Source organism: Larus michahellis, chromosome 3 (genome assembly GCF_964199755.1).
Source record: "Larus michahellis chromosome 3, bLarMic1.1, whole genome shotgun sequence".
In the NCBI taxonomy this organism is placed as follows: Eukaryota; Metazoa; Chordata; class Aves; order Charadriiformes; family Laridae; genus Larus; species Larus michahellis.
This window is the reverse complement of record NC_133898.1, coordinates 116,221,828-116,244,488: the sequence shown is the minus strand read 5'-3', so window position 1 is coordinate 116,244,488 and position 22,661 is coordinate 116,221,828. Positions and strand designations below refer to the sequence as shown.

Sequence of the window (22,661 nt, the reverse complement as noted above, 5' to 3'; positions counted from 1 at the left end):
TCAAAACAAAGGATGCATATGTTTGTGTATTTATATGTCATGTATACATAAAAAAATACACTACATAAAAACTACTAGGATTAAAATTTTACAAAATAATAAATCATTATACCCACTTAAAATCTGCATATACATGAGATCATTATTACAAAGTGCAGGCTCAAACTCTGCTTTCCATTCCAGATTTATACGAATGCATTTGAGAAAGGAATTTTCAACCCAACTTTTTTCTCCATATTACTAATCTCAGTTTTATTGAAATGCTAATATTACAACAACTGAGTTTAAGCAAGCAAGAAAGAAAAATAAAATACACAAGCTACTTTAGTTGTTGCTCAATGACTTTAGTCAAATGACTAGAGCATGATGTGGAAAGAGGACTATAAATGTTATAAGAGGCTCTAATAAAGATTGGAACAAGTTGGAAACTGTCTGTTCAGGGTGCAATATTTTCATAAATAAATCTGTCATGTGTCTTCCAAAAATTATTTTCTAACACTCATTTTTACAGGTGATAACTCACGGTAGAACAACATTAGAGCAATAATTTTGTGGTAATACTGTTAACAGTAAGATATGTTCTTCACGGTAATAAGCAAGGACACAGGGATAAATATATCCCGAGGCCAATCGCTCTCCCAGGACACATGAGTAACACTCACAAACATCAGCGTACATTACATAACAACCCACAATCAATATATGATGCTTAATTGACCAAAATAGAAAATCAGTTTCAAGCACACTTCTCAGGCCCAAATGCAGAGCCTTCCAAAAGCTCTAATATTCCTCTCTACAGAGATTTATTTTCCTTCTACCTTCACCTCTGCTTGGACTCTGAAAAAGAGGTCTTATCTGGTTGGCAATGAAGAGTTTGATCTAAATCTGGAAGGTGACAAGAGCTCTTTAAATAGTAAAAATATAAGGAAAGGACTTATACTTCTTGGGGAAATAAAGTGCAGCAACTTCTGGATCCATATCAGTGAGGTCATCTAAATAGACACCATCAGCACCAAGATGCCGGCTTCGTTTGTCTGTAAGGGATGGCACAAATAAGCCTATTAATGACCACTTTCTGAGTAACAAGCCAGAACTGTTAGTACTGTTTAATTATTCATTTTAAGATTGAGAAACCAGACAAGTTATAACAGTTTGTGAATTGTGTTTGTATAAAATAGTACTGCCAAAAATTTCAAAATAAGTTGCTCACATACATTGTTCAGAATTTGAATACACAAAATGGAACAGCAGAGGATTAGTTTGATATGCTGACGCCTCCTTATCCCAGACAAAACCCCTGGGAATTAGAAGTCAGTGGTCACTGTAGACAAACAGCAAAAGGAAAACTTTCAGAGTATTTGCGTAGGCCTATTATCACAGTAAGGCAATCAGAGCATTTAATCTTCCAGCACTGATCTTCAATCCCCCCTTGCAAAAGAGAACTAACACAACAGACTATACACTGTAGCCACTCATAGACTACAACCGGCTCATTATGGAGACAACTGACTGTTTAGCACATACAACTGATGTGTTGTGTGTGCACATGCATCATTGAGGGAAGAAGACATCCCTCCTAGGTCTTTCACTAGTACCAACACACAGAGTCATCGCTGTCCTGTTGTTGCTGGTACATCTAGACAAGTAACCACTGTAAGGCCAGAACCTAATTTGGAATTCATTCTGAAACCCATGACTTCTCACTGTCCCAAATTCCAACATCAAGCATCAGAAAAAAAGTTATCTAGAGACAGAATATGAAGCAGAGTAACACCCATTTTTTTTCTCTAAAGACAGTGGAACGCATGGGGAATTGGATAAGAAACTTGTATGTTTACTGATTAAAAAGCAGCTGGACAAACTAGGCTTATATAGGGCTTACGTAATTATAGAGCAACCAGAGCTCCAAAACATAACATTTGTAACCAAATAAGTTTCATGTGAAGACTGTAACGCTTATTACAAATACCATGGATACAGAGCCCAGAAATCAAGAAGTAGAAAAGCAGACCGAAATTATATTTCACAAATTCAGGACAAGTACCACACAGAACTGAAATTGCGCATGTGAAACAAATGCACCTTATTTTATAGCAAATCTGTTGTTTGTGCAAAAGATGTACTACAACTCTGTATTAGGGCACAGAGGTTCCACAATTACCAGTGAATTACTCAGAAAGTAGTCAGAGCACGTGAACCAGCAGATTTATGGTGTGCTTGTACCAAGAAGAGAAATCTCTGAATCTGTCAAATATGGATAAATTTGGAGCAAGTTTTGCAGTCGTGCTCATAGACACAGAGTTGCCAAAATTCCCAGACCAAGGAGAATCTTCTATCTTACTACATAGCTTCTGTGAACAGCCTGCTACACAGCTCTGGTTTTGAAGGTTCTCTCCACAGCTTACTCCTTTTCAAATCTGAAAGTGCCTTCAGGACACAGATGAATTTCTATGACAATGACATGCTTTATTACCATAAAATTCAAAGACAAATTCATACGTATAAAAGTGCAGAATCAACAGCTTTACCTTTCTTTCTGGAAGGGGAATCTATCTTGCCAGCTGGTTGGGCTGAGCAAGCTGCAGCTTGTTTTATTTCTTCATTGGCAGGCAACGGTGGTACAGCTGCTTCTGGAGACTCTGTCTCTGGCTTATTTGTCTCAGCTGGTAAGGGCTCGCTTTCATCAGCAGTTGCTGCATCTGCTTGCCCAAGGGCAGGTAGGGGACACACAGTGTTAAACTCCTCTATAGGAGAACTTTGGATGACCCGAAAGTGAGTGCTTTCAGAAGGATTTACATCCACCACGCTGGGTTCCTTTGCTTTGAGCAGAGAACTGGCCTGTGAGGAAAAATAAACAGACTGCTATAAAGAAAAGCTCTTTAAAAATGTAACAGCCAGAGTTTAACCTGTTCTGTTCACTCCAGCAAGATCAGATTCTCAAGGTAACAAACTCCAGAAGAAAGCCACGACTAACTGAAGTGGAGACTAGAGTGTACGAAAGACCTCTTTGCTGTGCGCTTCCTTGCGCAAAATTCACCTGCATCTTGGGGCCAGGAAAGATTTGTTCTGCAATGTGCTCTACAGGCCTCATTTCCCACTCACCTGCCTGAGAGCACATCACAGCTCCCACCCTGCCCTCCTCCCTTCCTGCACAAATCCTAGCTTTTCTTCAAAAGGGAACACCAACAAACATGAAAAGGGACCGCAGACTGGAGTTTGTACACAATCAGGATGCTCTCAGGGACCAGGACAGGTCCTCTAGCATGGCCTGAGTTCCTCAGTACCTGCATTCCTGCTTGTGTGCCTCTGCCCAAGTGCTGCTTTGGGGAATCCCCTGATTGGCGAAGTAATGAAAATAAATTTACTCTTTGCATTTCATCCATGGTTTTGTGGCTGTTCCCGAGTCCTGCCTGTGCCGGCTCACACAGCATCCAAAGCATAACTCCCAGTTCAGGTATGGCCAGTTCAACTCCAAATAGCTTGGCCATAGACATCCTACATGCAGTAGGAAAAGCCTCCAGGAATAAGACTTGCAGTACACATCAGACTGTATGACTGGCATAAAAATTAAACACCCAAATCTACTCACAGGAAACCCTAAATTCTAGACTGGAAATGCCAATTTGAAACTCCTGTCGGGCCTGTGCACTTAAGTCAGTTTTCTATGTACAGAAAATAGCTCCCAATTTTCTTGTAATATACATGAGGAGGAGAATAATGCAGAGGTGGTGGGACAGCTCATCTTTGGCCTACTAAAGAAGAAGCCAGAGCTCTTCTGAAGGAATTAAGAATCCTGGATTCCCATCCCTGCTTTGGTCACTAGCTACCAAGAGTAAATTAAAAATAAATTATAATAGTGCCATTATAATTCTGGTGCCACCACCAGAATGCAAAAGTCTTTTCTGAGGAGGATACCCACTTCCCTGGACTGTAAAGCAGGAATTTTGTTTCTTTCTACTGTTCCTGACCCCATCACTCCTTCAGTCCTTTCTGCAGAGAAGCTAACCTCCAGCAGAAGGGCCCAAACCCTGCACCACCCCTGCAATATGCCACCGGAACCTGACCTTTCTTTCTCACAGCCTGCGGCAGGCATAAGCCCTAAATCTCTCCTTCCCTATATATGAATGCTCTGACTCCACAGCTACCATAAGGAGCCAGCCAGAACCTGACTGACCTGCACTGTACTCAGCTGCACATGGCTACTGTGCAGCATGGGAGACAATGGTGTTGGCACGCTCCAGATCCTGCCATCTAACCGGGCCAAATGGCTTCAGGCAGGAGACAGGCACCAAGCCAGTCGGCTCAGCCAAGAGAACAGCATGTCTGGGCACGCAGAGATACAGAACTGCCGGTGTTTCTGGATGCTTATGTACTCAAGCAACTGATACTAATTTTTGTCAACTACACTGCTAACACCAAGTACCTAATTTCCACCAGACCATTTATGAATTTCACTGATTTACCAAAGGACATTGGGTTTAATTTTATATGTTATTTAAGCTCCTAACTTTTACAAGACTAGGTCTCGGGTACTTCTTCATTTTCTACTGTATATCATTGGTGTTGAGAACATCCATGGGAGAAGGAACTTTCCTGTACCTCCTAAGGAGCAAGATGGAATTCTTTTACATAAAACATTGCAATTTTGTGTAAAAACAGGATCCATTCCTGCTTCATCAGTCTGCAATAGAATAAGCACATGTGTCCCATTAAAGCACAACAGATGCTAGCAAGAATGAAACAAATTACGTTGGATACCTTTGCAGCCTGGGGTAGCTCTCCCCATGCCCAGTGCATGTGGGGATTATTCTTTAGTCCGCTTCTGTCCGTAGGTTTACTGACTAATTCTGAGTCACTCTGAGGAGTAGGTGGGCGTGAACCTGACAGACTGAAGAAAAACAAACAAAAAATATTACAAAACCAAAAGTAACCACAATGCACTAAGCACTTTCCAAACTGATATCAACCAACCCAAAGCACTGAAGATTTAAATAATCATTAGCCAACTGAAAGTGTGAAAGCATGGAAAAACTGTTTAAACAGTTCAGGATCCTCTTAGGCTGGTATTCAGAGGTCTCATCCATTTTTTAGTAAGCGCTTTCACAGAAGTAGGATGCGAGAAGCTGAAAGAGATGGAACAAGTGCGCTAGACCTGAACATTTCAGGAGGGTTTTTGTTTTTCTGTGTGGAAAAAAGAATGAGGATGGTTCCAGCAGCAGTAAACGAATAGAAGTTAGTATTATTTGAATAGAAGTTAGTATTGTTATAATGGATGTGAAGTGCAGAAATTACTCACTTGCATCAACAAGACACTTTATCCTGACTAAGTAATAAATTAGTCTAAGGAATCCAGTTGATTACTTCCTTCTACTAACTTGTTCAGTTCTACCCTTACGTGCAAGTTTATAGGGAAACCAGCAGGAGAGCTACACAAAGAATTTGAGCCCTTCCAGTTCAAAAACATTAAACTGTTTGTTTTGCTGTCTAGTCAATATAAAATATTTAATAATAAATCAGTAAATTATCAGTTTGTAGAATATTTTTAATGTGGCGAAGTCAATAATGTGACGTCAAGTTAGCCATTAATAAATAATGATTCACTGATTTCAAGCACAAAAGGAAAAATTCTGATTATCTCCTCTGCCTTTCTGCATACACAAGTCACAGAATTTTAACCAGAACTCCCTGAACAAAGTCCATTATTTTTTGTCTGAGCCATAGTATGTCTTTGGTATACTCATGTAATCCTGATTTAAAAACTACAAGCAACAAAAGAATCCATTACGGTCCCAAATCGAACATCCAAACTGAGTTACCTTCACTCTCAAAACCAAAATGTTTCCTATGCTTAGTATAAATTCTTCATGTTTGATTTATTCTTTACCTTCTGGATAAACTGAATATCCAAACCAGTTTTGCCCTTTCTCAGAATCACAGAATGGCAGGGGTTGGAAGGGACCTTCAGAGATCATCTAGTGCAACCCCCCTGCCAGAGCAGGGTCACCCAGAACAGGCTGGACAGGAACGCATCCAGGCGGGTTTTGAATGTCTCCAGAGAAGGAGCCTCCACCACCTCTCTGGACAGCCTGTGCCAGTGCTGTGTTCAACGTCAGGCAGTTTTGTAGAGCTAGCTGGTAGGGAATTCATTGGTCACAGGAAAATAATTACTTCACACTAACACAAAGCAGCTTTTACACATCAATGAATTTCACATCTGAAAAGACAGCAGCCTATCTATCTACATTATTCGTTGTTTTCATCTATGTTGCAGTAAGATATATTTTGAATATCGACAAATACTATGACCTTTTAGCCACATTGTCTAACTAAACTACAAAATTTATAAGCAATACCACTGTGGAAGATCTTTTTTAGTCTTAAGAATTTCAAATTTTTATTAGTCCTTAGGGTATAAGCTGCCATTTGACAGACAAAGGAATCAATATAATGTGATTTTAAAAGTATTTTCTAGCTCCTGGTGGGTTTTCCAGCAACTTCTATATATCCCACTGACAAGTTTGTAGGATTTGCAGTATTTTCCATGCATCTAGGGCCCATTGAAACCTTGGAAATCAGAAGCCCGGGCATTTGAGAAGATCTCAGCAGGCAATAACGTTTCTACTGCTGCTTTAAGCCCAAAACATCTAGATTTAAGGAAATGTCACTGCGAAAGTTAATCTGTGCACTACAGACATTTTAACCTTAAAAATACCTACTGTTTACTTAGAAAAATCACCAGTCTGGGTTTTAGGGTATGTTCAGCCCAGGTTCACTTACCCAGCCAGATGACCTGAGAGAATACAGGCACTGCTTCAGTTTGGGCTAGAACCTCTGCATTTTGCAATGAGAACACTGATCGGGGGAAGTGGGGGGAGAACCTTGCCTTTTCCATAATTTTCCCCAAAAATACAGTTCCCTTGTACACACAACTGAATGGAGAAGAAGCCCAGGCTGTTACTCAGCCCCAAGAACCAGACATACGTATATTCCCAGACACACACATGTGTGTATATGTTAAAACAGGCAGAGTTCTGCTCTGAGAATGCTCTTGCTATGAAAAGCCACCTGATGATCCATGCACGCAACTGGGTTAGTGGCTCAGAGTAGATACAGCTCCAAGTATAACCATGGTAAATTATGAACAGGATTAGCAACCAACCCCCAAAATATTACCCACTCTCCCAAAACAAAATCCACAAAGTACACACTATCTACTGAACTTTCGACACAAGCACAATAGACACATCTAAATTCTCATTCTATAAATACTACTTTTCTACACAATAAAATATAAGGATTTAGTAGTAACAAAATGTTAGATCTTCAGAATTCTTTTCAGTTTATTTCTCCTTGTAGAGTAGTGTACAAACGCTAATACAACCTCAGGGCAGCCCAGAATTATCATTGCAATGTCATCTTAATTTAAAAGACCCAAGACCAAATCAGACTGCAAACATGCATCCAAAAGGCAAACAGGGGATAAATTATTTTGTTTGTATAAAAGGATACTAAAGCATTCTCATTCCTTATATCATCTGGAACATAAACTGGAATTTTCTATGCTACCCACAAACATTAATCCAGGGTTGGTGGCCTCCCAATGACAGCTGGTTTTCCATTACAGAGAAATACCTTTACTTTTTTATTCATAAGCCATATTGTTGTTTAACATTCAACACCTACTCTCTCCAACTAATATCCTTCTGGAACAGCAACAATAATCTCTGTCGTTTATGGACGCAGATGGCAATTATGCCTACTACAGTCCTGTTTGTATACTTCCTGTTTGTATACTTCTGCTTCCATATGTAATGCCAGATGTCGTCTCCTTTACCAGCACTGGGACTACTTTGGCTGCTATTCACTTCATTCTGTTGCCACCAAAGTAAAATGAAACTGAAGACTAATAAAGCTCACAATCACATTCCTTCCTTATTTATTTTTTTTTTAGCTTGGCTAGGTCAAACTAAATCCTGAATTAATGTTATGCTTGCACTAGGGGTCAATAAGGCTGAATACCAAGACCGTGTAGGATTTGCAACACAGTGTCGGTATCCTGCAAATGCATCCGTGGATCAGACTCAAAATGCGTTCCTTATTCATTATACCACCAAGACATTTGTGTTGGCATGAAATATGCCTTGCAATTCCCCTGTCCTTAAGTTAGGCACCGACCCAACCCAGCTGAAGTTTTCATGCCTTACATAGATTGCAGAGATATTGCAGATCAAACTAGAGCCACCCATCCTGTCAGCACTGCACAAGAAGGAAGGGAAACTTCAGTTCAGTCATTTAGATCAGCATATCTGATTCATATTCCATAAATGCTGAATATCTGTGTCACAGTCCTATGTATTCCTTAACAGCTATGATTGCACTTAATGTAATCCAATGCCAAAGAATAAGGAATTTGGCCTGTAGTTGGCAGTTGTGCAATAGCAAACCACACTGATCTTCACAGATCACAGAAAGCAGAGAGCCCTGAAAAAGCAGCAGTGTGACCTGAGAAAAAAATCCAGTCTTGACTGAGGCCAAATAAACCAGGGAAAGAAGTAAAGAGGCCTACTTCATGCACATGTCAAAACTTCAGCTGAGAGCCTCTGAACCTCCTTTGAGGTGGCCATAACAGAGTTTCTTATTTCACATAGAGGAAAACAGTTGCAGACACAGAGGGCCTTCCTCACACAAGTTACTGCAGCACTTTAGCTCTATATCTAGACTGCAGGACAAGCGAACTCCAGAGTAAAATTCATAGAGCCACCCAGAGCACATCACTGCTCCATCCCAGCCTGTGCCCCTGCCCTTCCTTCCCATGAAAAACACTGAGGAGGACAGCCTTGAATGTCCCAGGATCTCACCTTGACTTGGTGCTGCGATGCGGTCAGGTTAAAGAGGGCAGACCTAGAAGCTGGGGAAACCTCAAGATTATCAGTTTCGACACAGCCTTACACACCTAGTATGGCATCTGTATTGAGATAAGCAATGAGCAATTTAGCCTGATTTATTACTCAAAGCTTCCTCAGCATTAATGAAGAATTATAGAGGTCATATTCAGATACCTACTTTAAATGTTTTAACTGAGTTCCTGTGACTTCTCTCCGTTGACTTAATGGAGAGAAAGTGCCTGTCTGTGGAATCTTGAGACATCTCGAGTTTAAGGTATCATAAAAAGTGTCTGTATTCATTTTTAGCTCTGTAGAAAAGAGTCAACAGTCAGAGGAATTCTACACTACAGCAAAGGCTTATGTCTGGGTCTCCCAAACCTTAGCCAAGATGCCTTATCTATTGTGTCATCTTTACTCTAGAAGATGCTCCCCCACTGCAATCCAACATAAAGTCTTCCCCACCCCCAAACCAGGGAACAAAGGAAGAGAAGTTCTTTTTTGGTACTGCGCTCCTCGCATCACAAGTTTTGCACTCCTCATTGCTCACTTAATCTCTGAGGCCTTTGTTTTGCTTTTACTTTTGCAACCCATGCACAAGCAAACAATTCAGGAAAACCATAGGATAAAAATGTCATTAAAATATACACTGACTATAAAAAGCCACACGGAAATGTGGCTTCAGAGGAATGTACGTTTTCACTAGCTAAGTTCTTTTTTTTTTAAATCATCTTAATCAACTTCAGTTTTAACTCAGGTTTTCATTGGCCTGATTTTATATTAGCCATACTCATTCCATTGGTGACTTACCTCCAGTCAACACCCACAAAGAAGCAAGCAGAGAAAGTGGTTTTCAATGTCACTTTCTTTCAAAGTGTCTGGGTTAGCAATAAGTGCAATTATAAATCCAACAAAGTTCACATACTACTAATGTGTTAAAGGTGTATTAATGTGTTAAAAGGATTAAAGCGCAGCCCAGAAAAGAGAGAGGACAACCGTTCTACCTGTCTGGAGGAGAAAAGTGAGAAGATTGTTGAGGACAAGAGCTAGATAGGCCTCCATCAGCTGGAACAGTGAGAAGAGAGGATTGCCCTGTGCAATCTATAGGCTTACTGGACAGCACAGCGTGTTGACAGAAAGGAAAACAAGGTGTCATTATTGACAAGTGCTGATTAACATAAGCTCTTTGTGCATTAGCTACATGAATGCTGAATTTACATCTAGAGTTTTCAAAATCCAGAATACTGCAATCAGGAAACAAACAAAACAGAGTTCAAAATGCCATCGAAAGGGCTTGACACGTGCTATCACCAGACTGGTGAAGCTAATCACACTAAGCTTTACAGTTAGTAGAGAAAGTTTCTTCCAGAATGCAATTCAAAAAATTTAAATTAAGCCGTTGCTCTGAAATAATCTCCTCGTTCTCCCCTCTTCTGCTGTTAACTACAGAGGCAGTAGAGACTACCTGATTTCAAATATAGAAAGCATTCACCTAGTAGTTGACAGTGACCATGTTTGATACCAAATTTTTTAGTAAGACTTCATATAGCACTAGCATGTAAGAATTCAAAAGATTAATTAGAACTGTACTATCAGAAAAAGTACCTTTGAAGAGGTGACCATTCTCCATCTGAATGAGGGTAAGATGCAGACTGAGAAAATGTAGAAACTGCAGGAGCCTTTATGTCAGATAAGTCATCAACAAACACATCCGGAACAGGGATCCTAGGTATAGGGAAAGATGTGTCATTTAAAAACCATACTTGATTACTGAACTGTCATATACTTCACATAACAAAAAAAAAAAATGTACTGCAGAGAAGAATTAATATAACCTGAACTAAAAGGAGATATAGAAATGTTATCTGATTCACACCTGCTGATTCACATGCTGTTCACAGCATGATGGAGGATTGTTCTTATGTTTTCAATGTCATTTTCGTTATTTTTGTTAGTAACATTCTCAATAGCTTTCCAGTGTAAAGGTTTTTGTTAAAGAAAGATGGTCATCGACAATACGTACCGACTTAGATAGAAATTACTGTTAGAAGGTATGGAATGAAACATTAACCTAGCATTAGGTTTCCATTATAAATCTCAGTTCTACTGTGATACCTTGAATTGTCCAATGGCTCTTTTTCTTCCTCTGAGCTAATCTCTATAGGAAACATGTCTTCATCTTCCGATGTGTCTCCATTGTCTTCTCTTTTTAAGTTATCTATTTTATGCGTAGACTTCCTCCTTTTTTTCCTCCTTTTTTTCACAGAGCTACAGCCTGGAGATGTTTCAGTAGCAGGCTGGGATCCATGGGCTTGTGGTGGTACTTGTGAGGATGCACCGGTATCCAGATTTCTTATCCTGTCTATGGAGTTCCTCTTCAGCTGAGCTTCCATTAAAGCAGTTCCCTCAGACAGAATGGGAGATGTGGAGAGATGATAAGGAATTACCTCCTGAGAAAGAAAAAATGCAAACCATGCAACATATTAGTTCCTCTGGCAGTCATAAATCTGGTTCTAAAATATATGCACAATTGCCAAAATCTAAGTCATTTATTCTGAGAAAATTAACAAAGATTAGACATGTGGGTCCCCAGTATGATCATACAGCATTTGGAAATTGTTTCATAGATGCATCTCATTAGACAAGCCAGGAACGATACTGTTAACAAAGAGGATCCTCTGGGCATCTAATATTGGCCAGGTTACGGCATGAGTCTCTATCTACCTGATGCTAGATACAGAGCAGAAACAAAATACTACATTATAACCCGAACATTTTGTAAAATCCCATTCTCTTTCACAACTCAAGATGACAGATAGTAATCAGATAGGTCAGTGGTTTATAACTAGGTCACAAAACCATCCTCTAGTTCAATCATATAGACACATCTCTAGACATTCATGGAAGTATTTCTAGCAATTTTCAGTCCCCAAATAACTGTTACCACACAGAAAATTTAAATATAGAGATGAATACTGCACAGGCACACACCTCTCACCTGAAACTAGTAGTATTGTACTTGATGTAAGAATTTGAAAACTCATCCCACTCTGGACAGTGACAAAAATTATTTGGGATATCTGAAGAGAAATGCCTGTAAAAAGCTTTTCTTCTGTCACATTACGTGTAGATTATTCAAAACTAGTGTGACTTATATAGACTAGTACTTAATCACACAGCTCAACAGCAGGCCTTTTCATTTAAATGTAATTCCACATGAATAATAGTTGCAAGATCACGTCTCTGTGCACAGATGTTTACAGGGCACATGCACTTTTACTGGCAGTCTGCTGAGTGCATATGTTCAATGTAAAAGTTTCCGCATAGAACAGTTCCACGGACATATTAACCTCTGTTATACATATCTTTGGAGAATGTGGACTGTATACATGTTTATTTCTATTCACACACCGGTGTGCACATAAATTCTGATTAATTTTTTTAGTTATGTGATTACCTTTAGATTTTTTCCATCTCAGCAACTCAAAAAACAAAGCAACTGCATAGTATTAACTTTCCACAACAGAAAATTGTCCAGAAACTTGCAAAACTATAAAATAGGTAAAGATATGTTTTTCAACAAAATTCCTAAACTGAAAACTGACTCTGAAGAGCAGACATTGAATTTTAACAAATTAAAATTAGTTTTGACTCTTACTTGATCATTATCCATCTCCTGCACAAAAAAGGCCTCTCCATTGTCTCCTAGTTTCATGTGCAAATCTACAGCTTCTCCATTAATTTCTATGTCAACCTGGAAGAAAATAAATATATTCTCAAATGAAAAGAAAGCTATGTTAGGTGCACAGTTCCTGTTCAGTTATCCTACGACTGTCGCTGGGAAAATGCTTCTCAGGGAAGTGTAGGAAACCTTATAATAAACATAAAATAGTGAACTTCTCTGTTTCTCTCCCCCTCCTCCCTCCCCCCCCTTCATAAGGTCATCAATTGTCAGAATGTCTTTCTAACTCATTCCGCTTATTGCTATCTTGGTCCTCTACTCGGGAAGGTTTATAGTCATCATATAAAGTCCTGAATACTTTCAAATGTAATTCTGAACGCTTCACTCACCACACACTCTTATGATTTATAGCCTAATTTTGCATTGTGCAAGAAGTACTCCCACATGCAAATTTTAATATTCTGTCTTTCAAATTCATTAAACAGACTTCTCTTTACACTAGGAGAGGCACAAGTAAGAAAAATTGTCCATTTCTTCCACACATTTATCACTGCTATACAGCCCCAACCATTTCCATTTCTTCTCAGGAGGATCTTTCTCTTTGCCTATAACCATCCTTGCCACCAACTCCATTTTCACACTAGTGGTTTGGGGTCTTTTTTGGAGATTTGGACAAGCCTACACTTAAGTTATATTTCAGGGCACAGTATATTATTGGCACAGTAACATTTTCAACTTTTACCCATCCTAAATCTTGGTATTCTTTCCTGATTCACATTAGAATTGAACAATGTCCATAGCGACATTAGGATCTTTCTGTTGAACAATTCTAGCTACGTTAGAACCTAGACTATATGTAGTTACAAATTAGTTCCTAACACAATCTGTCGTGCATTACTCACTGGCAACTTCACACTGATACCATATTGTCAGGTCATTTAGCTTGGTTACATTTATATAAAGGTCCTCACTGCTTTTTCTAGCTTCAATTAACCTCAACATTCTGTTATCTGAAAATATTACTTCATGATTAACTCTCTTTTTGTAACTATGAATGAACGTGTTAAACAACGGGGTCTTAATACACATACTACATGTTCATACTACATTATGAACCCAAATCAGCACATTCAAAATTTTTCTCTATTGAAAATAAATGTTACAAGTTTCATGGTTTGTTTTGTTTTTATTATAGTCAATGTCTTCCAAATTATGCTTTGAAATGCAAGAATCGGTAACAACTATTTTAATTGAACCTATCTTCAATTTGGACACTTTGTAATGAGTGTCTAAAGAAAACCTTGACTAGCATACCACAGAACATTCAGTAACTTTCATGCCATTAGAATTACCCCACAGACAGAACATATCAAAATTGTTGATTTTCTTACCACTTTCTCCCTAGAACGCAGGACTCCCATTTTCCCAAAGCGTACGTGGAAAGGAGAACACTGAAGATTTCCATCTGGCTGACGTACAACAATTATATCTATACATCCCGACAATGTGGCTGGGTTTAGTCCCTTATAGAGCTCCTTCACAGTTACAAACACTTGCCCTGCTAACTGTCCAACGTAATTCATGGTTTGGACCTGAAAGGCAAAAGGTAGAACAAATAAGATTTTGATCCTTGCTTTATATTTTAGAGACATTTGATAGACGGAGATTCCAGCAGTGGCGTATTCTCCTGTTTCACAAACTAACAACTTCACATAGAATCGTGATTTCCCACCTGATTTATTTACAGCTGACACATGTTTGCACAGAGCTATTAAAAGACAAAAGCAAAGCAGACCTTGTACAGTCAGAGAACTGTAACAACCTTCAAAAGTTCATAAAATCAGTTGCATTCAAAACCACTGTCAGACTTTTAGACTCTGCAGCTCATAAATGTTTTCAATTATCTCTGAAGAGAAAAGCATAACATCTCCTCCTATCATTTATTGTGCCCTCATCACCAAATATACTTTTCTCATGTATTTCTACAGGCTTTTAAGGGCAGGGCAAGTGAATGGTTTTAAGCTGATCTATTTTCCCCTACACTGAAGTCAAAGACTATTTTCCCACTTTACAGGGATTTCTCCCATTAAAAGATTATTATAATGCATAAGTACAATAGATATGCATTAGGGTTTGACAAGCAACCTTCAATCTAGAGCATATGAACTTTAGAGTACTTCCTAATGCAACTTTACCATTCTTGTTTTAAAACAGCCTTTTAGTATCAGCAGGCTTATTAAAAATTAGGCGTGTGTTGATGTTTGAAGTGTTTGCCTTTATTTCCCCTACTCCTGGATTTATTTAGTATTTAGCATTTAGCTTCCTGCTTCTACTCTGTTAATGCAGATTCTGTTTATGCTCCGTTAATACAATTAGTCCCCTAGACAGGACAGCATGCATACTTAGACATAGTCAAAAATTCAAAAATTCTTTCAAGGGCTCTCAAAGTATGAATGAATTTAAGCAGATAGATACTTTCCTGAACAGTAGAGATTTTAGGGACTTCCAATGTTTACTCTTTTCATTATTTTTCCAACACCTCTTACACATTCTAAGATACTGATTTCAGAAAAGTTTTTGTATAAAGTCCTTTTCTAGGCTGGACTATATCACCTGGAAATCATTGCTAGGCTGGACTACATCACCTAGACATCAATAAAAGAGACACCTGCAGGGCAGGCAGCAGTAAAACTCCCATGGATGGTGATGAGAACACAACTGAGCTCAGAGCTGAGAGACAGTCCCTGCACTGAGTTGCGCGGCATGTGTTAACCAGCATCATCTGCTACAACAGAGACTCTTTCAGCTGGGTTCTTCCATAAACAACAAGAAGATATGTGTGAAATGCTCTAAAAATAGTTCCAGTTTTTAAATTTGATTTATACTTAGAAACAAAAAGCTATTAAAAGAATACAGTGAAAGACTTTCAGTAGAAATGCTATAATTAAAGCTGGTCTCTTCATGCATAGCTTTTCTAATTAATTGATGATCACCTGTGTTTTTTTACAAAAGTCCCTCCACATAGGATGGACTGAAGCTTTGCTTTCTTCTCTGTTTCTATTGCAATGCATGGGTATCAGGACGCAGACCATGCTCTGAAGGAAAAATTATTTACATTCTTTTGGGCTTTGTGATAGTCACCACTACATTGCTCCTGAAAAGCGATGATGGTCTCCCCATCTGACAACTAGGGAGCTGAATCACACGAAGATTAAAACTAGGTACTAACTTTGGAAACAAACAGACTATTTTGAAGTATTTAGTATACAACATGTTAACTAATGAAAGAATAATCCATAAATGTTTGGAGAAGCATTTCTGCACAGCCATCAATTCAGGCACCTAGAAAGTGCCACCTACTGAAAAGACAACACGTGAAAACTTCATGGCAGAAAGTGCAATTATATTTTTCTCCAGTATTCAACTGGTATTAGCAGTTCTGGGCTCCTGTTATACATTAGAAACATGCCTTCCTGCATGCAAACGTAGGGTAACCTGTTTCATAGGGAACTGCACTTGAAACTCATGCCGCACCCTATGTTGTGTCACGGAACAGACTTCTAGAGGTCAGCTGGTCCAAAAGTCTGCCCAAAGGAGGGCCAACTTGGACCAGGTTTCCCACGACCTTGGTTCCGTTCAGTTCTCAGTGTCTTCAAGGATGGAGATTTCTCAGCCTCCCTGCACTCCCGTTCCTATGTTTGCCTGCCCTCATAATGAAAATGTTCTTCCCAATATCTAATCTGAATTTCCCTTGTTGCAACTATTGCCCGTTATCTCTTGTCCTATCACCGTGCACCTGTTCCAGCTCTGTTTCCTCTATACCCTCCAACAGATAAATGAATTCCCTGAAGACTGAATAAAACTAGCTCTCCTAGCCTCTCCTTTTAAGTAATAAGCTCTTAGCCCCCTAATTATCTCAGTGTCCATCAACTGAACTCTTTAAAAAGATGGCACCACACAGACACAGACCTAAGTTCAGAAGGGAGCCTCCAAGGTGACAGACACAAAATTATCCCTTTGCTTTGGAAAAATACTTCAGTTTCTACTGAGGATTCTTCTAACCTAAAGCACAACAAGAAACACGTCTCTTATTGAGCTAAGATTAAATTCAAAGATGGCTACAATGAGACACAAAATTATATGGTGTAGTTCACCCCAGTTAATGCTTCGTCTGCGGAAGCAACAAAATTTCTAGGTGCAAAACAGCCACAACTTCCTTGGTCAGGAAGGAGCAGCTGGGACAGTACATACACCCTACTGTTCAGGAGAGTTACGGGCAAACAATCCACATATGAGGACTCACACATCCTCTTGACAAGTTACACCAGCAGGCCTCCTGAACTGCTAAATAGAGAATTTTGCCACTATTCTTGTTCACAACAAATCTTAGCCGCACTGCCTGCCCTCTCTTAGGACACAGTGATCATTTTTATACTCGTGAATTAAAAAAGTTAGATACCATCCTCGAGTTCTGAGGCCAACTAGCACAGCACAGCTTGCTTCCTTACAGTGAAATTCTCTTAACGCCTTAAAAAAAAAGTGCCACATCCAAGCTGTCAGCTGGTGATGGACATTCCTTTCAAGCTGGGCTGAACCTGGCCTGTGTAACAAAATCACTGCAGAATTAAAAGACAGACTGGCAGACTAATCACTTAAACCCCACTTCCTCAGGAAACCAGACAATAGTGGTTTTATATTTCAAATGTAGGGAACAAAAGATGTTGTAGTTAAAATGGGGAAGAGTTCAGAAATTGGACTCCGATGGATGTAGGCCCTTTAGCCTAACTTTTATACATGCCAACCAAAGCAGAGATTGTTTAGAGTCTGAGGTTTGTAAGTTTACACTCTGAACCTAAAGTCAGTCCATACTATGTCAGTACTCCAGGAAACCAACATTCCTCAAACCCCAGAGAGACTGCATGTGGTTTTGGAGCAACATTTCACTCTGGCCACTCCAAGAAGTCTTTCACTTACTAACAAGGCAGCAGCAACTTCAGCAGTAAACATGAGTTTACGTCATGGGTTAACCCCCCAGTGCCTGCCTGTTAATTATACAGAACTTAGCAGAACACTTGTTCTCATACCATGCTAGTGGACATAGCACAGAATATTTTTTGCTGCTGGGAAAATTCAGAATCCTTTTTGATCTAAGCTTGCAGCAAGCGAGAACAGTCTGTACTGCTTCTGTCAGGATTTTCAAATGGCTTCAGTTTTGTTCTTTGCCAGGAGACACTCTACAGTTCTACATTATGCACCCATTATGAAATTAAAAGTATTTTCTAGTATAATTTTTAATGTCAATTTAACTAGCACCACCTGCCAGGAGGCTCAGAAAATTTCCAACTCTTTTGATTGTTAAAGACAGCACTCATTTTCCAGAATTGATCATCTTGTGGAAAAGTGAAAAACAATAGCTAGGTGTTCCCTTATTACTTAACTGATTTATTAACTTAACAAAGATTGACCTAACAAAGCTAATTCTTTAAAGTCACGTGCTACTGGATGCTGCAGTAAGATCAAACACACTGTCACTAGATAATCCACTTCTTTCACACAGGTACACCAGACTATGTCCTAATTCCTCTGAAAAGGCTAGTAATTGTACCCTTTGTGGCCTGTTTTTTACAGACCATCTCTTCCCTATACCATGTCATCTTTTTTACCGTATTTTGTAAAATAAAATACTGGAAGTCAAAGGAACTAAAGGCCTTTTTCTCCTTTTGCGAGACCCAGTGTCTCCTCAGGTGCCACAACACAATGAATAACAGGTTAGCTATCCACACATGTCCAAATAACTTACAAATACAAGTGCTATTCAACGTGCTCTAAAGACAGACAGGTTTTGGAAAAAAAAAAAAAACCAACGTGATTTAGGTAGCATGTAAGGGTAATTAAAATTGGAACACACATACTCTGGAAGATATGAAATCTCCAGCACAGAAAATTTTGAAAAGCAGGAGAAACAGCTGTTGGGACTGGTTTAGGAACCGGTAATTGTAATCTTTGGGACAGAGATTGTCACTGTGCCTGTGTCCGAAGCAGTAAACCAAACCATATCACATCACAGACCTGACCGTTACAATTTGATCACCTATACTGAATTTATTTAAATTACAAAATCTGCTTCTGGTACACTTTAGGCATAGGCCAATAAGCACTCTCCCAACAATTCCCAAGCACAGCTAATGAGGTAAGATGGACCAGGGACTACTTCCATGGCCCGTTTAGAAGTAGTCACTTTCTTTTAAAGGTTAAGAGAGCTTTATAGAGAAGATGTGGACAGGTGGTGCTAGCTGGTCTGGCTGCCAAGAACGTTCACTAGCAGGGATGTAACATTTAGGTCCCTTTCAGCCCCTTTTCTCAGGTTCCACAGTTAAGATTGTGAGCTGGTTTTGTAGGCCATGAGAGGAAGATTTGCAGCAATGGTAAACATAACACAAACCAAATTCTTAGCACAAAGAAAAACAACACATACAGACACACCTTTTGGTTACACAAAAAAAAAAAAAAAAAAAAAAAAAAATCGACAAAACAAATCGACTTTCCTAAGAAGTTCTCCACACAACTTGCAAAACGGTGAAAGGGAGCCACAAACTGATGGGCCAGTGTTCAGTTAAAATAAATCACTGCAGCTCTGCTGCTGACACTGAAGCTATGACAGTTTTACAAACCTGATCCATCTGGCCCCCTGATCTGCCCTTGATTTCTGTTTTGAAGATGTAAAGCTTGAGAGAGACCAGACTATATTTGGGAATCAGACTGTGGCCCCTTCAAGAGAATTATTCCTCATTTACAAAAAAGTAAATGACAACATTTCAAAGACTACTAGGTAGGCGCTTCCTACCACTCTTCTATTACATATCAGATCTTTTTTTCTTGAGTCTGAAGCAATTCGATTTTGTTTGTAGTATTGAACATGAACTCCCTCTACAGCAATTAACAGAACTTTACTATTGGCATATTCTTTACCATAAAAAGCATTATCAGAGGTTAGTTCTAAAAAAAGATTTATGATAAAACTGTAGGGGAGAGAAGGAAATATTTTAGATGAAGATTCCCTAGATGAATTTTTTTCAAAATTAAGCTGAGCCGTTCATGTTTGTACTATAACCATAGTAATGATGGCTTCTTCACTACAAAAGCTCATAATAACTATCATTCTATTATTTTTAAAAGAGGTACTTCTGTTTATTAGTAAATGGTAAACACATTGTAAAGTCACTCATGCTGCGTGATACCACATTCAAAACTCTTAATATTTTAACTCACTTCAGGTTGGAAACTGAAAATCATTAAGAACTTCTGAAAGCCTTTTTCTTAACTATTTGTTAGCTTCTACATAAATCCAACCCAAGGTCACTGTCATGAATTCCCATCCCACTTTTTCGAGTAAATTCCCAACCAGAACCTTCTCTAGAGGAGCACTGAAGGCACTGCACAGGACTTTAGGAGACCTCAGTTTAGGTCCCTACGTTCCTACAAGATTCCCACACAGTCTTGGGCAAGTTACTATGGCTTAGATCTTAGAGGGTGTTTTAACTCCCATCGGTTTCAAGCAACGTCTATCACTGTGGCTACATCTCACCTGCAGCATGCCAAGCTCATCAGAGTGAGACACAGACAAGCACTCTCTTTGCATATTCTTTTTCCTGGGAAAGGAGACCCTGGACACATGACCTTGAAGGGAGCCATAAGCAGCCACGACCCTGATTTGGATAAGTTGTTGAGGGAGAACTCCAGAGCACTCTGCTGAGCAGCGTAATTCTTGTTGTTCTGTAAATAGGACAGTAAACTCTGTCCAAACCTGATTATGTGCACATTTTTTCCAGACTTCCCCATAGTCACAGCAGCATGGGACAGACCACATTCCTGCAGGTGATTTGACAATACATCTGGTCAACTGGGAGAGAGGTGCAGTTCACTTCTCTGTCCCAAATCAGAAAGCAACATGCAGCATGTGGCTGGCTCTACACCAGAGTAAGAGCACTTTGCTTCCTGCCAGCCAAATCTCCAGGAATATTTTACGGTTGGGGTTATTCTGGGCTTAATTCTATAAGGAACTATTTGACTCCTATTTCAAGTTAGCCACAGCCAGTGCCAAAAACTGTGACTTCTTATAGTGGCCAGAGAGTCAAATGGATCAAATGTCAAACTTATCTTCCAAGCTGCCGGTCCCTCCCAGAACCCACTCACTCACAGATACGGACTTTGACTATGAGATGACTATTCACTTGGTTCTGGTATTGCACTGTCTTTCAAATAGCTGAAACATTACTTGGCCCAATGCTTCACAAAGCCCCTATAAAGGACAGAATATTTTCTTGAGAGCAGCTGAAATCAAAAATTCAAATTGAAGACTTAAAACTTGCCTGTAATGAACCCTCATGTTCAAATGAAGGGAGAGCTGGCCTATAGTCCCACAGTCCGGGTATCGGATTGGCACTCAAGAGTCCAAGAGAATGATTTCATGACCAGCTGAAGCGTACAACCATGGTCCCACACCAACCTCCCAACTGTCCATTCTCAACCCTCCCAAATCTTGCTCTTGTGTCAGCACCGAAAACTAACACCACTAAAGCCTTACAAAAATAAATTCCAGCTGGATCAATGGGATGATCTGACTCACCACATACCCATACAATTGCTAGTGGCAATAAAGAGCGAAGCTGAGAAAGAGTCAGTGGTGGGTAGTACAAGGGCCACCTCTTTTTGCATTTCAGGCAATCTTGAAATCATATCTCAAGACTTGTCTCCTCCTTTCCCAGAGATCTCCTGGGAGATCTTCCACATTTCCGTTGGTTTCACTGTGCCTCAACTTCCCAACTGTACCTTCCTCACAGAGACATTTTGAGGGAATGAAAAGAAGGGCTGACACCCCTTTGGACTGATGCTGCATAAATAAGATCAAACTTTATGAAAAACTGAAAAGTACAAACTGATGGTTGAAACCAAGAACTTTTGAAATAACTGGAGATTATATGGTAGAACATGTACTGTGCTGCCCTGTGTTACTGTTCTGATGTCAGAGGAGGAACATAAATCAGAGTGGAAGTACAGCAGTAGCTCTACGTACACAGTAGCTCTACTCTATGCTGACACCTCATGTGACTTGGTGTCCTTTCTTTCAGTGGGACTGGAAAACAAATTTGTTTGTTCGGCTATAACTTTACATTTTCCACTTTTTCAGAGTTTAAAGTATTTCAATGGTTTTCGATGATTGCTGTGTGTATGTGTGTTCATAGATAAACAAATGTGTGCATCTGCACATCCTCAGGTATGGAAAAGGGCCAAAGACTAAAACTTGCCCAACTCCCTTACAAACAGACCACACTGAGTCAGGTAAATAGATATTATCTGGTAGTCTGTATTAGTGAATTGGAGCTATCAAAAAAGCAGAAAGTAACTAAAACCATGAGAAGCTATTTTGATGGCTTTATTCCTAAAATCATAACATAATTGTGTCTTTCCCATCTTATTTCCTTCAGTGTCTCCCCACTTTTTCTCCAGTTGCCTTCACGGAACTAGGCTCATTTTCCTGCTATTACAGTAGTACATCCATCTTATTTCTAACTGGGTATACTGATGACAGCAAAACCTTATCTATGTACATTTTTGTTGGTAATTGTTTCCTAAGACAGCAAAGACACAGATAAAGCCACCCAGAAAATAAAATAAACAAACCACTCCAAAACACCCTCCAGACTGTGAACCAAATCAGAGGTCAACAGATCTATCGAAGTCAGTGACTTAACATGTGAAAAGAAAAAGGAACTGCTAGTTAGTCTGCAATATCAATGCTGAGATCCTGTTGTTAGTACAGGCCTCTACACAATTCCTCTTTTTGATAGAGATAACAAAAATAATGCACAGTTTTGTCCCCTCACCACTCTCCACAAGATACATTGTCTTTTACTTTCTCTTCTTGAAGGTAGAGGAGATACAGTAATCAATAGAAAAACTAATAGCCGTTTGGGGTGGGCGGGGAGGGAATCACATCAAAGAAATCTGAAATATCTGAAAGTTTGGTTTCACATATAGCAATCCCACTGCTGCCAGCCACGCTCTGCTATGCCATTAAATCCCTCTGGCCTGTTACC

At 39.4% G+C, this 22,661-nt stretch overlaps 1 protein-coding gene across 5 annotated transcripts in view; it reads right to left on the bottom strand.

Moving 5' to 3' along the window:
- LPIN1 (lipin 1) overlaps positions 1-22,661 on the bottom strand; it is an 86,908-nt gene that overhangs the window by 27,447 nt on the left and 36,800 nt on the right. For 3 of the 5 annotated variants that reach the window (XM_074581873.1, XM_074581875.1, XM_074581872.1), the window contains 8 exons: positions 13,956-14,156; positions 12,541-12,636; positions 10,998-11,332; positions 10,488-10,607; positions 9,887-9,994; positions 4,759-4,888; positions 2,529-2,838; positions 941-1,034 (listed from right to left, as the gene is read on the bottom strand). In XM_074581873.1, coding sequence (XP_074437974.1) covers positions 941-1,034; positions 2,529-2,838; positions 4,759-4,888; positions 9,887-9,994; positions 10,488-10,607; positions 10,998-11,332; positions 12,541-12,636; positions 13,956-14,156 — 1,394 coding nt within the window. The remainder of the gene's footprint in view (positions 1-940; positions 1,035-2,528; positions 2,839-4,758; positions 4,889-9,886; positions 9,995-10,487; positions 10,608-10,997; positions 11,333-12,540; positions 12,637-13,955; positions 14,157-22,661) is intronic. The other 2 variants (XM_074581876.1, XM_074581874.1) reach the window with 1 other exon arrangement.